Here is a 15,656-nt window from a genome sequence, read left to right on the forward strand (position 1 = left end):
CCTTGCAACGGGATGCAAAGTCATCTCTCTCCTCTTCTGTATAAACCCAGCTCTTACTAGGTTTAGTATCAGTCAGCGGGGTTCTTCATTCTTTAGTGAGGGGCTCCAGCTGCCAGGGCAGGGTGCGGGGTGCTCGTAACCCATCTGAAATAATACAGACCACTTTGCACGCACGTATGTGTGCGTGCATGCGTGCACTCCTGGGGGAAGAAGGTCCAGAGCTCCCACTGGACTCTCAAAGGAGTCTGTGTTCCCAAGAAAGTTAAGAACCACTGCACCAACAGCTGTCTGTCACTGTTTTCCTTACAGAACTTCCATCTACACCTTCTGGTTCTCAACAGATGTTCATTCTAGGCTTTCAAAATGACGCGCAAAGACACGAGGACGCACAGATCACTGGCAGTTTTGTTTCGAATATTAACCTCCAGGGTCACAAAGCCTATCTGCTCCATCAATTTAAATGACACCCACCCACACATACAGCCCAGGCCGCTTCCTCTCAGAGCCCAGGGCAGGCAGATGCTTCGGTCCCCGAGGTCCAAGGGACTGAGTGTACACACACACACACACACACAAGAACACATGTACATGCAAGCACCCCTCTCAAGCAGGGTCTGACTTTCACATGAACAGACTGAACATGAAACCAACAGATGACCCTGTGCCAGGCCAGTAAGACAGCACTCCTTCCAAATTCTGAAAGTCTGTTTCCTCATCCTTTGGACCATGAGTTAAGCAAGCCTCTCCTCCCAAGGACCCATCTCTAAACCCAGGACTATGCGCTCAGTCATAGAGAGATGTCCCCTGCCTGCATCAGCACACCACACGGGTCCCCTCCCCACAGCTCCTCTCTGGGGTGAGGGCCAAACGCACCAGGAGCTGAGTGAGTTCACAGAGCTAGGGTCTTGGCCTTGGGCAAGTGAACAGGCTGGACCACCCGCTAGGCACCGCACACTATAGTTTTATGAAAAAACTAGCAACCCAAATCAGAGATGAGAGTTACCAGAGGCTGAGTGACTTGCCCCTACTACGGTCCTGGCAGACAGCCAGGCCCTCTAGAAACCATTCCACCCTCCTGACGAGATGCAAGGCTTTGACTGAGTTCTAAGCAGCTGCAGAAGTGAGCCAATTCCTAGACATGAAGGCACAAGCACATGTCACCACCACCAGTCACCTGCCACCACAATGCCCCCCAACCTTGACTTCTCCATCCACACCTTGATCAGACAGCAACACCACAGAATTACAGCTTGTTACTGTCCCACACGCAAGATCCACTTTCTCCAATTCACAGGAAATGAACGGATACGTACTTTAACTAACCTTTAAAATCAAAGGTCTTCTATCCACTTAGGCTCATCAACCGGCACCTGACCCCGAATCTCAGGCCAGCCCCACCCTCAGTGCTGCTTGTCACCCTCCCCAAAGATATCCAGGAATCTCAGGCAACCTCAGGCTCAGTGAGGCAGGCAGGATGAACAGCTGTAGAGGGATGTCACAGTTCACGACTGGATTCTCAAGAGGAACAGATCCTCACTGCTCACATGGGATCTCTGCTTTGAGTCCACAGAGCGGGATAATGGGTATGTTCACCACCTCACACACAGGGTGTGAAGACCCGCAACACTGACAAGTCACGCCTTCGGAACCCACCTCACAAAAGAACTCTGCACACAATAACATCGGCTCCAACGCCGAGGTGAGGCGAGCCAGTTTCTTCCCCCTCAGCCTGGCCTTCCTCCCAGCCCAGCGAGACGGCCGCAGAAGACAACAGAGACCACAAGTGCACGTTGTACAGGTTTATTTTTCCAAGACCACAGAGACATACAAGAGCAGTGCTTTCCCTGGAGGACCAGTTTCCAACTGTCCCCTCGAGTGGCCCCAACGGTCACAGCAGAAGGAAGAAGAGGATCAAACACGCTTGGGCCTCTGCTCCCTGTCTTTGGTAAACAAGACTCTCGAAGTTGACGCCCGGGACTTGGCCAACACTGCACTTAGGCCACCGCCACGTCTTTGCCAACTTCCCACTCATGCTGCAGATGACGCAAATGCCGCACTGCAGGGGTGGGGGAAAGACAAGACATTTCAGATGAAATGAGGCTTGCTGAGGTCATACCAATTTCACAGCTCACACAGACGCACTCGCACAGGGAGACCTAAGTTCAACAAGGAGGATGCTCAACTCGCAACTCGAGGTACAAGATAAGGCAGGAAGCAGGGAGGTGAGACAGCTCTGGAGACATCTACTTGCTGGGAACATATTGGGAGAGAGACCGGAGGCTGGCACAGCTGTTTCTTCCTTAACCTGCTGTCACAGGTGTGTCCGGTGGAGCCCTGTGGCCCCAGGAGAGTGTGGTCCCGGGATACTGCTGACAGGTGGTGAGCCTGGAGCTGGGAACGAAAGGCCCACCTGGGGGCTGCCCAGGGCGCTCACCCTAGAATCCAGAAGCACTTAACACTGGTGGTGGTGATCTGTCACACACGGCAGCGAGCTGCCAGTGAAGGCTGGAGAAGAGATGAGGAGCAAGACGTGTTTGCCCAGCAATGAGTGGCCAGGCCGCCAGTGGCTCTGCAGCTGCAGCAGGTCCACCGGCTGACCGGTGACCAAACACCGGGACAACTGGCAGGTCGTAAGTCAATCGCTCCACCCCTCGTGTCGGGTGGCACAGCACGCAGTGGCTCTGACACGGGTGGAGAGAAGTCAATTACACCACTTTAATGCAACAATGCTGAAGACGTCAAATAAGGGAGAGTCGTTCGTGTTCTCTGTACAATACATCCATTTACAGAATCGGCCAGTACTGTGTACAACATATAAATATATGGCAAAACATCAGAGGTGCATAGAGCATACTTACAGAAGCCAAAAGTTCACTTTATACATCCAAGGATAAAGAGTTAAAAATATAAAAATAAGAAAAACACACTGCTTTGAAATGTAAAATGACTTTCACATACACAGGTGTGTTGGAGATGCCCACTCCCACAGAGTCCAAAGTGATGCCCAAGGTGTTGCACAGATGAATTCACCTGCCAAACGTCTGGACACCTGACTTACAAGGAGGAAAGACGATCCTAGCCCTAACCTGTTGTCCAAGCAGGTCTGTTCGAGGTTCCGAAAGCTCCTGCAGGCCAGTGGGTTATTCGGAGATGGGTAAGTCCTAAATTGGCCTCGGCAACAGAACCGAAGATCAAACTGGCTCCATCAACTGGCAAATGACTGACTGTGACCCTGAGGTCTGCAGGTGCTTAAGCCCCCTGGTGGGCACTGCTGGGAGCTGCTTTAACCCTGTGCTGGCTTCTTCCCCATCAACTCCCCAGAGGAGCAGCTGCAGGAAAGATGGAGGGGGCAGTGGAAGACTGACATTTCTACTCAGTTCGGGTAGGTTAGTACCCTGGGTGGAGAACACAACCTTCTCGCTTCAGTTTCGAGGCCCTCCGAGTCTCAGGGAGGCTCCCCCACATTGCACCAGGCTCTGTCTCTGTGACGAGAGCTAGGGCTAGCCGGCCGGTCTTGGGCAGCCCAGCAAGCTGCCCTGAAGGAAACCCTTCCAGCAAGACCCAAAGGGCCGACAAGTGGCCAAGGGGCTTTAGCACTATAGATTTCAGGGAGCAGCAAGAGAACTCCTGCCTAGAGAGACAGAGTCTGTTTTATCAATGATATTCTGTATACAGATTTAAGATCCATCATTATCAAAATACACACACTAAATATACAACTTTTCCCATGGCCATAATTTATTATCTCACCACAAGGCACAATACACAGAGCTTTGAGGGTCCAATACAGTCGTCGTGACAGAACGCGCCGCAGCCCTGGCACATGATCATGGCCTTCAGGCTGCACGCACACTGGAGCGAGATGCTCTCCACCGTGCTGCTGTCGGCGAACATCTGCAAGGAGAGGGATGCACTGTGGCTCGCACCCAAGTTTGCTTTGTGGCTCAGCTGCACCACACTTCCGGCCAGGCCTTTGGGAAATGGGGGGGAGCCGGAGGAATAATTAAAGCTGGTGGAACTTAGTTGGAGTTTGGAAAGCTTCCCATAAAATGCCTGCTTGATGTTGAGTTGGGAGGGGATGGAAGAAGGCTCCAGAGGCTGACTGAGCCCTTTCCCGGGCTCCCGGGGTAATTTCCAGAAGGGCAAATCAAGGACAAAGGGCATCCCTTGCAAGTGATCCACCAGCTCCCGGGGACCAGGCCCCACTGCCTTTCTGTTCTCCGCATCCGCCTTGAGAGGCCCTCCACCAAGAGTCTTCTCGCTCTTGATGCTGCCAACAGAGGCAGGCGGTGGCTTTGGGGCCCAGTCTTCCCTGGCAGTCTGTACCCCACCAGAAAGAGAGGTTTTGCCTGGCCCTGACTTCCTATTGGGAAAAGCGGGAGGGGCCTCCGCAGGCAGTGGCGTTGGTTCCACCAGTCGGGGGCACTGAAGGGCTGCAGCCGCGTTCTTGGAGCCAAAGAGCTTCTTCCCTTGGCCTCCCGCACTGTTCTGATCCCCCAGGGCCCGACCTGCCTGATCGGGACCCGAGGAGACCGCATTTGGAGATGAGAAAAGAGAGGCTCTGGAGGTAGTGAGATTTCCCGGACTCACACCTGGGGCAGCACCTGAAAGACTGCACTGGGACAGGTCACGGGCTTCCTTCTGATCTTCAAAGCTGAAGGGAGATAACTGCTCTTTGAAATCCACTTCTGCTTTCCCAGAGGCAGCCACTGGATTGGTCACTGGATATAGGGAGTCTAAACCCGGGGCGTTCTTGGACATCTTTAGGAGCACCCCAGGAGCCTGGCTGGCCTCCAGCCGGGCAAAGCCAGTACTTGCTTCACAGCTCTCAGGCAGCAAAGACTCTGGACTGGTCTTGCCAACTTCACACCTGTTCTCCCCAGGATCCTGCAATGACCCCATCCCCAGGGAGCCACCAGGGCTCTGCTCTGCTGTAAGTGGGAGTCGTGGGGATTCGGGTTTGCTGCTGCCGTGGGCTGGAGGGAGAACCTTCTTGAGGGGCAAGTGGCCCTGCAGCAACTGCATCACAAGAGGGTTAGCAGCCTCCACTGAGGACGCAGGCCTGCCCAGGGACATGAGCCTTGGCTGGCACTCGGGACTGGCCAGCAACAGGGAGTCCGGGATCTTTGGGGGAACTGCACATACTCGAGACACCCAGCTCTGAGAAGCAACCATCCCATCTGTCCTGGTGACCAGACTCAGGTCACCATTCACCTTGGAGAGTGAGGCACAGCGGTTCCAATTGTGTTTCTCACCCTGCTCTACTGCCAAGGACCTCTTTGGCCCCACGGTTTCACTAGGCTCAGCCTCACTGCTGTCCTCGGAAAAGTGGCCTTCAAAGTCAGAGGCGGTGTCTGTGGACTCGCTGTGAGGACTCAGAGCTTCTGAGTCTCCATTGATTCTGGGCTTTTCACCTTCTAGCTGTCTGCAGTCTCTGCCGCTGCTGTCAACACAACCAGAGTGCACTGTCCAGAGTGAAGCCGAGTGGACAGGGGGATCCAGACCCTCCTCCACTGTCAAGCCCACAGTCGATGCCGGGATGAGGGGGGCCGCTTTCTCCCACTTCTCTCTGACCTGTGACTTAATGGATGGGACCTCTTCTCTGGGATCTGGTTCAGGTTGTCCCCCCGCCTTGTCATTTGACAAGCCAGGCCTCCAAGGAGCAGCACCAGGGGAGACAGGAGCCTCGGTTTTCAAGTTTTCCTGTCTAGAAGCACTTTCCCTTGTGGGTGGGCCCGAGTCACCAAGTTCTGATTCATCATCAAATGGTCTGTCATGCAGGCAACTGGCCAAGGATGATTCGGGGATGGAACTGGGGGTCACGTTCACAGGATCCTTCATGGTGGGATTACTGCCACTGTCTGGAGCCCGGCCAGTTCCTTCTTCTAGTCCAACAGGCCCCGCCAGAGCCCGAACAGGACTGTTCTCTGAGGGGACCGTAGGTGCTGGCTCCTCATCAGTCCTTTCCCAGGCAGTGGTACCAGACCCATATTCAGTTCTACCTTCTGGATGCAACACAATCTGCTCAACTAACCTCTCAGGTTCTGGGATTCTAGAGGGCAGTGGGGGCAGAGCCTGGCATGGCGGGTCCCGAGTGGGTGCAATGGGGAGTCGGGAGGCATCTTCCAGCCCGCTGTTGGGGCCATCTGGGACCCTCTGCAGTGGGCAGCTCTTCTCCTTTCTGAGAGAAGCCATGTCCTCTCTCCTGGCTCTGGACACGGCAGTTTCAGCCTGGGTGTAATCCCCATTTAGAGGACAAGGCGGCAGTAGTTGTGTTCGCTGTAGATCTGACGCACACTCTCCAGGGGCACTCGGGGCTCCCCGGGGCTCAGCGTGGCCACAGGCCTCACCACCATCACCACTGCCGCCGCCTCTGCCACCTCCCTCATCGGTGGCCCCGCCGTCACCTCCACCCGGGCCACCCCCACCTCCGATGGCAGTGGTGGCCGCCTCTCGATGGCAGTGGTGGCCTCTCGCCCCTCGGACCTGCAGAGCACGGGCTTTAATGTCTGCAAGGGTCCTGGCACCAGTCCAGCCCCGGCAGGAGGACTCCGTGATGGGGACGATGCGGGGACATATCTGGTAAGTGGGCTGACCTTTAACCACCCAGGGTGGTTTGATACGTGAAAGTTGAATCTGCAAAAGAACAGAACAGTTTTAATTGACTGAGTGCTCTGACCTAGAAACTGTAAAGCTAAACTGGGACCCTAGTAGCTTAAAAGTCATGGCTTAGAGAATCATTTCATAGCTGTCCAAGACATCACACCATTCTGAAAAGACCCTGCTCAAGGGCTGTTAAGTTCCAAGCTCCTAAATTTAATTTCTGGTGGGACGATGCAAGTCACTACACAAAGAACCCACCACCACCTAGTAAAAGATTTTAAAGCCCCTCAGGGTTCTGCCCTGTAGAGATAATGGTGAACAACCAAGTGAAGAAGAGAAGAACCTTAGCCCCAGGCTAGTCAAGTCCGTCTCAAGAACAGCTCTCTACAGAGAGCTCTACACTCTCACATACATTATTAGCACAAGGGCCCAGGGCGTCCTGTCCCTATAAAGGAGCCGCACAAATCTCCTGTCCCTCAAAGGCCCAGGCTCAGGGCAGCCAGGACCACACAGCCACCTACCCGGATGGGCGGGACTTTGGGCTCTTCTTTGGTGGGCTGTGGCTTTTCGGGGTGAACACTTTCAATTGTGTTACGAAAGGACTGACGATCTTCAAGCCGGGGCTTCTTTTCGGGAAAGGAGGCAGAGGTCGCCTGCTCAAAGGATTTCCTCTTCTGATCCTTGGGTTCCTGATCCACAATCTCCTGCGGCAAGCTGGGAATTCTGTCTGGAGACGCAGAGACACGTGCTGGGTCGTTGGGACTGGGCTGGAGCCGGGAGGCCACAGTTTCTGCCGGGAATTCAGGACTCTCTGGGTTGGATGCTGCGGAGGATGTGCCAGGTGGGTGGGGGCTGCCCACCCCTGCTGCGTCGGTCTTAGCCTCCCCGTCCTTGTGGAGGGGGATGTCTGGTGCCACAGACTGTGTGTCTTTAGCAATCTCTGCTTGTTCTGGCTCCTGTCTTTTGTACAGATTCCTTCGGGCTCTGGTTCGAAGATCTGGCCGAGAGCGTTTCTTGAAATGCCCATCTCGCTGCCGGGTGGCCGGGCCACGCTGTGGTCGTGCTGATTCTGAGACACGCAGGTCACTCTTGATTTCAGCCTCCTCCTGGCCCACATTCTGCTGCAATGACTCTTCTTTGGTTAACCCCAACCTGCAAACAAAGTCAGACTGTCAGTCACAGAGAGAGCACATCTACTACGTATGACATACACACAGACACTAGAATTCTCAGAGCAAAACCACTCTGCACGGTAACCATATGAAATCCTATGTCAGCTTCCTCACGAATGGCATTAAGTCAAATGAGTCACTGCAACCTCCAGTTCTCAGGAAACATAGCAACACGCACAGCTTTGAGAATACCTGCTTCTGCCCACCACCCCCCACCCCCACCCACCATCCCCAGAAGCCACACCACAACTCAGCGCCCAGGGCCTTACTTCTGTCCATAGTAGTCTTCGAAAAACTTTTCTTTCCATTGTTCCACTTTCTTTTCCTTCTCCATTTCTTGTCGTATCCTGACCTGCATCTCATGAGTGAATTCACCTACAGAGAAACAAAACTTTTTGAGTGGCATATTAAGGAGATTAATGCCTGCCTCAGGAAAAGCCAAATCCTGCTGTTCTACCGGAGAAGGCAATGGCAAGCCACTCCAGTACTCATGCCTAGAAAATCCCATGGATGGAGGAGCCTGGTAGGCTGCAGTCCGTGGGGTCGCTAAGGGTCGGACACGACTGAGCGACTTCACTTTTACTTTTCACTTTCCACTTTCACACATTGGAGAAGGAAATGGCAACCCACTCCAGTGTTCTTGCCTGAAGAATCCCAGGGACAGGGGAGCCTGGTGGGCTTCCGTCTATGGAGTCACAGAGTCGGACACGACTGAAGTGACTTAGCAGCAGCAGCTGTTCTCCATGTCAGGAGTTTACAAAACAACACATGGCTTTGGTGAGCTTGGAAATCATTTCCTACCCCTCACTATCTTCATGCTGGCTCCTGGCTCCTTCCCAGGCCCTCTCACGTCCTGCCCTTACTCAGGACAGAACTAACACGTCTATAATAAAGGGAAACTGACTCCTCTCTAGGGTCATCAGTCCTTGGAAAGCAAGCAACACACTGATCAAAAAAGCAAAACAAAATCAACCAACAAGAGAACCGTTCTTGCTCCACACACAGGGAGAAGTTAACAGGGCAGGCTGAGACAGGCCTGCTGACAAGGTGGGCCCTTGGCTGACATCTGGGAAATTGGATTTCAGGAGGCCTCCCACCTCCTAGCTGACAGGAATGGCTCACTGTGCCTAAACAGTTTATGCAAACCAGATGGTTTAACGGTGAGCACCTGCTTTCCTTTGGGGAATCTCGAATTCAGGTATGCGCCAGGCAGAGTCTTCCTACAGGATCAGCTCCCAATAAAAACATGAGGCACCAAGTTCTGGCCGAGCTTCCCGGTAGACTACCCTTCTCTTACATTCTCACAACTCCCTGCTAAGGGAGCTGAGCACAGCCAGTGGGACTTCACTGGGAGAGGACCTGGGTAGCGTGGGCCTGGTTTCTCTCATTTCCCTTTGCTGATTTTGGTCTGTATTCTTTGCTGAAGTAAATTACAGCTGTGAGAACAACTATGGGCTGAGTCCTCCAAGCAAATCATCACGCCGGGAGAGAGGTCCTGGGGACCTCCCAGCGCAGTTTCCACATGGCCTCCCCACAAAACTGAATTAAGAGAAGCTAACAATTAGGAGTTCCTTGGAGGCGCTGTGGTTAGGACTTTGCATTTCCACTGCAGGGGATACGGGTTCAATCCCTGGTCAGGGAACTAAGATCCCACATACTGTGCAGCCAAAAAACATTACAGAGAAGCTAATACGCCAAGTGACAATGTCTAAAAAGACAAGAGTACCTGGAGGAACTTAAAAAGCAGGTCAATGCCATGGTTACTGGAAAGAATAGGAGTTTACAGTTTTAATGATGAAGAGGCAACACAGATGAATATCAGTTCAGTTCAGTTCAGTCGCTCAGTCGTGTCAGACTCTCCGCGACCCCATGAATCACAGCACGCCAGGCCTCCCTGTCCATCACCAACTCACACACAAAACAGTGAAAGCTAAAACACTCTTGTAGCTTCTTCAGAGCTATGGGGTACTATATCCACCACATCTATTAGAGGAAAGCCTGCCTTAAACTCAATACTCCTTGGGAAAAAAAAAAAAATCATTGAAAAATGAGCGTCTGGATTTTAAACCCGAGGAGACAAGTGACGCCACACATGCAGGCACTTCTCAAGCCACGGGGGTGAGAATGTCTACTTACCGTCAGCCAGGCGCTCCCGCCAGCTCTGAGCTGCATGGGTGAAAAACTCATTGTTCAGCGCACTACTGCTGAGACGGAACAGGCCATCAGTCCCCACCTAGAAGGAAAGAGGCCAAAAAAAAAAAGGCACATGAATGAAAACAAACAATAAAGAATCTTAGAAAGAGAACAGAAGCTGGTGCGGAGAGCGCAAAGAGGAAGCCTCCCATCCATACCTGTCTGTCTACTTCCGGCAGGAGGAAGAGGAGCTGCTGCTGGAAGTGGGATGGCAGGGCATGGAAGGTCCGCGAGTTGATCAGGGCCCGGAGGTTGGTGTTGACAAGAATGGATCCAGGCGTCTCAAAATCTATCTCTTCCCCTCTGTTGCGCTTCATCTGACCTGTAATTTTTCAAGCCGTAAGAAACAAAATGTAGATTTTCAGCTTCTTAAGGCAAAAAAGCCAATGCCAACTGAGGGAAAACTTTGGTGGCAGCACCCAAGCTACCCAGAACTTATCTGCACACATTCTGCTCAATCGTCCAGTCTAGTCTAACCTATTGGCTACCACTGAACTTAAGAGAACACTTGGGCTGGCATCATCTCAGACAAGACTGTAGCACATTGTGTCACAGCCTGAAGGGACGCTCTTCCCAGAGAAATTCAGGCCAGGGGCAGACTCTGAGCTTCCCTCCCAAAGGTGGAGAACAGGCTCCACGAAGTCAATGGGAGAAATTACGAAGTTGTCTAAAAGCAAACCTAGTGAGTGTCCTACAGAAAAATATGCAGAAGTCTTCTGTGAAGGGGCTGGAGAGGTCTGACCTCCATGCAGAAAGGCTGTAAGAGTTGTTTAAAGTCCACTGAAATGTCAATACTTCTCACAAAAGCCTCTGCCAATGGGATACAGACCTGTGAGACTGAAATGGAGCACTGCTGAAGGAGCTGGAGAAGCTGCAGGACAGCAAACCTTGCTGCCACTGGGGCAATGGCCTATTCTCATCCTCAGAAGCCAAGGTTAGTCTTCCTAATGGTTTTATGGGACCCTTCTCCAAAAATCCAGCATGTGGGCTTTGAGACATAAAGCCAGAAGTAGCAAATGGCATACTAGCCTTGCTAAGAGCCCCACTGGGGGTTGGGGGTGCACGCTACTGAATTTATTTGCATGCCCCAAATGGATGGCTCCCACATACTGACTAGGTTATAAAAAAGGGCGTCTGATGGAAACTACAGATGTGGAGAACAAACTTGGCAGGATGCTACCAAAGAAAGAAAACACATGCTGGAATGCTCCACTGAGAAGTTCAGAAGCCATTTTCACTCACTTGAACACTTTCTGAGCCATATCAAGGCAGGCAGAGGCTAGGCCCTTACAGGGACATACAAGCAGCACTGTGGTACCATCTGTGCCCACAGGGAGTCCTCTCAGTCTAGCAAAGAAAACTCTCCGTGAAATAACCAAACTACAAGCTGAAAGCCAAAGGAAATAAAAAAAACAGAGGGCCACCCAAGAAGTAAAAACAAACCATAGAAACTATAAAGGAAGAGGAGCAGAAGACATCATCGTCTCTAGGCCTGCCAGGGCCCCTTACAGGGAAATGAGAGCCAAGCCACTCACCTGTGGCCGGCTTCCGGAAGCCTCTCAGGAGCGGGGCAGGGTCCCGGGCGAGCTCGGCCTGGCCACGGATAGCAGCGCTGCCCAGGGCCGGAGAGCCGCCGCTGCTGCTGGACGGGCTGCCGCTCTCGCCATCGGCGTGGCGGCCCGAGAACCCTGAAGGCACAGCATTCCACGGGTCAAGAGCATCACGTGCCGCGCCCACGGCTCTCAGACAAGCTTACTTCTCCCAGCTCTCCCTGAGATGCTGCCAGCAATACCGGTGCTTCCATGGCCCAGCCTGGGGCTGTCAGAGATCACCACCTCCTGGTCTGGCTTTAAAATATCACGTAAGAATGCCAAACCGCTGTCTTTAGTTTGCACAGCACTGCACCTTTTACCAAACACCTGCACACGCCTTCACCGGACCCTCACAACCGCCCTGTGAGGCCAAGGGGAGGGCGCCCAGCAGAGCCCGCGCCAGAACCTAGGTCGGGTCTCACCACCATGGTGCGCCGCCTGTCAGAGGAGGGCTCCTGACTGTACCGGCTCGGCACTACCTGGGCCAGAAACTGCTGCCAGAGGGAGGCAGGCCCCAGGACCTGAGGAAGGAGCAGCACAACCACGAGGTGACACGTACCTGATGCTGACTCCACGTGGGCCCCGTTTACCTTCAGAGGAGTCAGGACCACTCGCGGCAGCATCACCCCTGTCTTCTTCCTCTGCTTGTTTGCCTGTTTCCCCAGACAGAATACAAAAGGATCCCGGGTCACCTGCAGGTCACACCTCTCGGACCACTGTCTCCCCCGCTGTCTTGTAAAAGAGAATTAGTGTTCAACCAGTAGGGGCAGGTAATGTGGACAGCAGCAATGACTCAGGCTATGGAGCCAGGTGCCAGCCACTGTGCCAAGCATCATCCCAGACTGAAAAGAATGCACTGTTATCCCCATTTGACAGATAAACAATCTACCCAAAGCTAGTGAGCGGTGGGCCACAATTCAAACTACTGACTCCCAAGCTCTTGTTCTTTCTCCCCACTGTTCTACTTCTCCCTGGATGTTCCCAGGCTTTTCATAAATACAAACGAAATCATCCATCCACAGTAAAAAGAAAAAACAAACTGCTCTGTTCTCAGATCTACTGCCCACTTTCTCTAAGGCATACTTTTAAATGATACTAACAGGTGGAGACCAAAGTGATTTTCTCCACACTTCAACACACTCACTGAACACAGCAGGAAGAGTTCTATCTTGTGCCTGCCTCTTTATCTACCCAGCCCAGTCACGAAGCACCCCCACCTGTGAGGAAGCTCTGTAGCTGTCCCTGGGGTTGGAAAGAGGCCGACTCTGAGATTCCGTAGAACAGGAAGCATTAGAAGATGTTTCATCAAGAGAAACTGGAAGAGAGGGAAGTAAAGGCTAGTCCCCAGCTCAACTGTTTGTGGCTCTTCACCCATCTTGTCAAAGGCACTTACCATCATTTTCACCACTCACAGTGCTGGCTTCATTAGACCCACAGCTCTCCACATCAGCTGTGTCCTCTGGCTCCTCTCCCTCCACCACAGCTGGACTGCGAGACCACTGCAGGGCATCCTTCTGTGACAACAAGGCACAAGTCGGGTGAGCAAAACCCTACAAATCCTACAAGCACAGCAGTCATTCCTAAATGTGAATTGCTTGTGGAGAAGCGGGATTCAGAATACTGATTAAATTCCCATCCCTTTCTAACTGACCTCTTTCTTTGAAAGTTCTTTTCATATATACATCAAGAAATTTAGATATAACTTTGCATCTAATCATTCATTAAACGTTTATGAAGTGGCTCCTATAAACTACACAATGCTAGTTTTGGGGTGGGGGGGTGGGGTGGGATTAAGGAGAGGAATCAGAGCCCTGCCCCCAAATGAGTAGAGGAGAAAGTCCAAACTCTAACAATACAAAGCACGGCAGATGAGAGCAGGGGCAGCCCAGAACAGGGAGCATCTGCTCACTGAGCTGCAGCAGAGAGGGCTTCGAGGTACAGAAAGGGGATTAGGACCAGGGAGGTAAGTTTTCCCAGGAGATGGGTTGCTTGAGCTGAGTTTGAAACAGCAGGCATGTAGGAAACTGGATGTGTGCACAGGACAGAGACAGCAAGAGGGCTGATGACTGTCATGACACTGTGCTGAGGGACTAAGACTGATTTATTGTACAGTCTCTGAAGGATATTAATCAGGAGAATGATCTGCGTTTTAGCAATTTCATTCCATTAACCATGGGAAGCCTGCAGGCAGGAAGAAGAGTTAAAGACTATGACAGAAAGCCCTTGAAAAGGATAAAGATCTAAAGTAAGACAGCAGGGAAAAGGTTAGAGTGTAGAGGAGAGCGTCACTCCAAATTTCATCTCCTAACAAACATTTCTTCCAACAGTGTCTGTTGAAGAGTCTCAAATCAATATCCATTTCCAAAGAAAACTTAGGAGCTATCTTGAAACCAGGAAGGAGTATGAATGAATACTGGGGGACGGGGAGGAGGGGGAGCAGAGACAGACTGGGGTGGGGATGCCTTCTTTGAATAAAAGTATGTGAAAAAGAATAGGCAAGGCTTCTTAGGGGGGATAGGCGGTGTTCGTTCAGCACGTGACTGTCAACAGCCATGGCCGGTCCCGAGGCTGCTTTCTGCTGCCTGGGTGCCTTATCCGGAGCTGGGGCCTTAGGCTTGGCCTCCTACAGGGTGCACGGAAGCCAGTTTCCAGATGCCTACAGGAAGGAGCTCTTTGACCACTTCTTACACAGCCTGGCCCTGTTAGCGGTATCCCTGTGCAGTAAGCCCCTCTGGGCTAGGTTACCACTAGCTTCTCAAACTACCTTATTCTGCACCACCTTTTACTACCAGGCTCTGAGTGGAGACCCCAGCTTCCAGAATTTGGCTCCTGTGGGAGGGAGCCTGCTACTCTTGGGCTGGCTTGCCTTGGCTCTTTCAGCTTTTTTGTGTTTAATTTCTGGGTACTTTTTTTTTTCAAGAATTGGAGCAGGGAAGGAATTAAAAAAGAAACGCAAAAAAAAAAAAAAAAGAATACGCAAAATCATGATCCTTCTATCACTTAAAAACATGTCATAAATTTACAAGGGAAACCCACAAAATTCTAACTCATTAATTCCATGGGTCCCTTGATCTACTATATAGTAGCCCTTCTTTATCTTCAGGTTTCTTTAACTTTCCATGATCAACCATGGTTGAGAAACATTAAATGGAATGTAACAGAAATGAAACAATCCATCAATTTCAAACTGCCCGCTGTTCTGAGTAGCGGGGTGCAAACTCATGCTGTCCAGGTCTGACCCCCACCTGGAAAGTGGACTGTCTCTTTGTCTAGCATATCCTGCCCGTCAGTCACTGAATGGCCACTGCGGTTGTCATGGTTATTACAGCACTTGTGTTCAAGTAACTTATTTTACTCACTAATGGCCCCAAAGGCAAACACGGAGGTGCTGGCACTCCTTACTCTGTCTGATTTATACTTTTTATTGTACCTAATATAAAAATTTAACTTTCTCATAGGCAAGTATGTATAGGTATATACAGAGCTAGGCACTATCCACAGTTTGAGACATCCACTTGGGGGGGTCTTGGAACATACTCCCCACCAGACAATGGGGGACTACTGTAGTAAGTCTTCATCAATTTATTTTCATGAATTTAAGTCAGTATCATTCTGACCTAAATTAATAAAAACAAAATGGCTTTCCATATCTTTATCTCTTTTCCCTACCAACCATAAATGTGCCTCAAGGATCAAAAGCTAAAGAATATTTTTAGTATTAATCTTGCAATTATGCTTATTGGCTGCCATGTTCTTAGAATGATGCAATAAATTTATTCCCTCAATCATACAGGCAAACTAACATAAAATACTCAATTTAATGAAGAAAAGAGGTTTATTAATTGTCAAAACTGACCCCAAAACTCCAGTTCTGGCAAAAGTGTAGGGAAATCACAAATACTGTTGGTGAGAGTGAAAATGGTATACAAAGGTTTATATACAGCCAGTGAGTTAAGAAATCTATGAGCAAAACTCTAAAAATGATATACTTTTTAACCCAACATCTCTAAGATTTATATAAGACATTATTTAAAAAAGGAAAAAAATCAATCAATTGAACATCAAAATATTCTCTGTTCAACAAATAACTCCATTA

General features: G+C 51.1%; 1 protein-coding gene and 1 pseudogene across 2 annotated transcripts in view; one reads left to right on the plus strand and one right to left on the minus strand.

Annotated features, from left to right (window-relative positions):
• Nucleotides 1-1,786: 1,786 nt before the first annotated feature.
• ASXL1 (ASXL transcriptional regulator 1) overlaps nt 1,787-15,656 on the minus strand; it is a 65,358-nt gene continuing 51,488 nt past the window's right edge. For both annotated transcript variants that reach the window (XM_055435335.2, XM_055435345.2), the window contains exons 4-12: nt 12,954-13,074; nt 12,778-12,875; nt 12,120-12,213; nt 11,504-11,656; nt 10,127-10,290; nt 9,912-10,008; nt 8,045-8,150; nt 7,125-7,755; nt 1,787-6,636 (exon numbers count right to left, since the gene is read on the minus strand). In XM_055435335.2, coding sequence (XP_055291310.2) covers nt 3,742-6,636; nt 7,125-7,755; nt 8,045-8,150; nt 9,912-10,008; nt 10,127-10,290; nt 11,504-11,656; nt 12,120-12,213; nt 12,778-12,875; nt 12,954-13,074 — 4,359 coding nt within the window. In that variant the 3' untranslated portion in view covers nt 1,787-3,741. The remainder of the gene's footprint in view (nt 6,637-7,124; nt 7,756-8,044; nt 8,151-9,911; nt 10,009-10,126; nt 10,291-11,503; nt 11,657-12,119; nt 12,214-12,777; nt 12,876-12,953; nt 13,075-15,656) is intronic.
• Nucleotides 14,113-14,577, plus strand: LOC148775381 (transmembrane protein 256 pseudogene; annotated as a pseudogene).

This window comes from Moschus berezovskii, chromosome 15 (genome assembly GCF_049115385.1).
Source record: "Moschus berezovskii isolate FMDL1 chromosome 15, NW_MosBer_1.0, whole genome shotgun sequence".
Classification (NCBI taxonomy): domain Eukaryota; kingdom Metazoa; phylum Chordata; class Mammalia; order Artiodactyla; family Moschidae; genus Moschus; species Moschus berezovskii.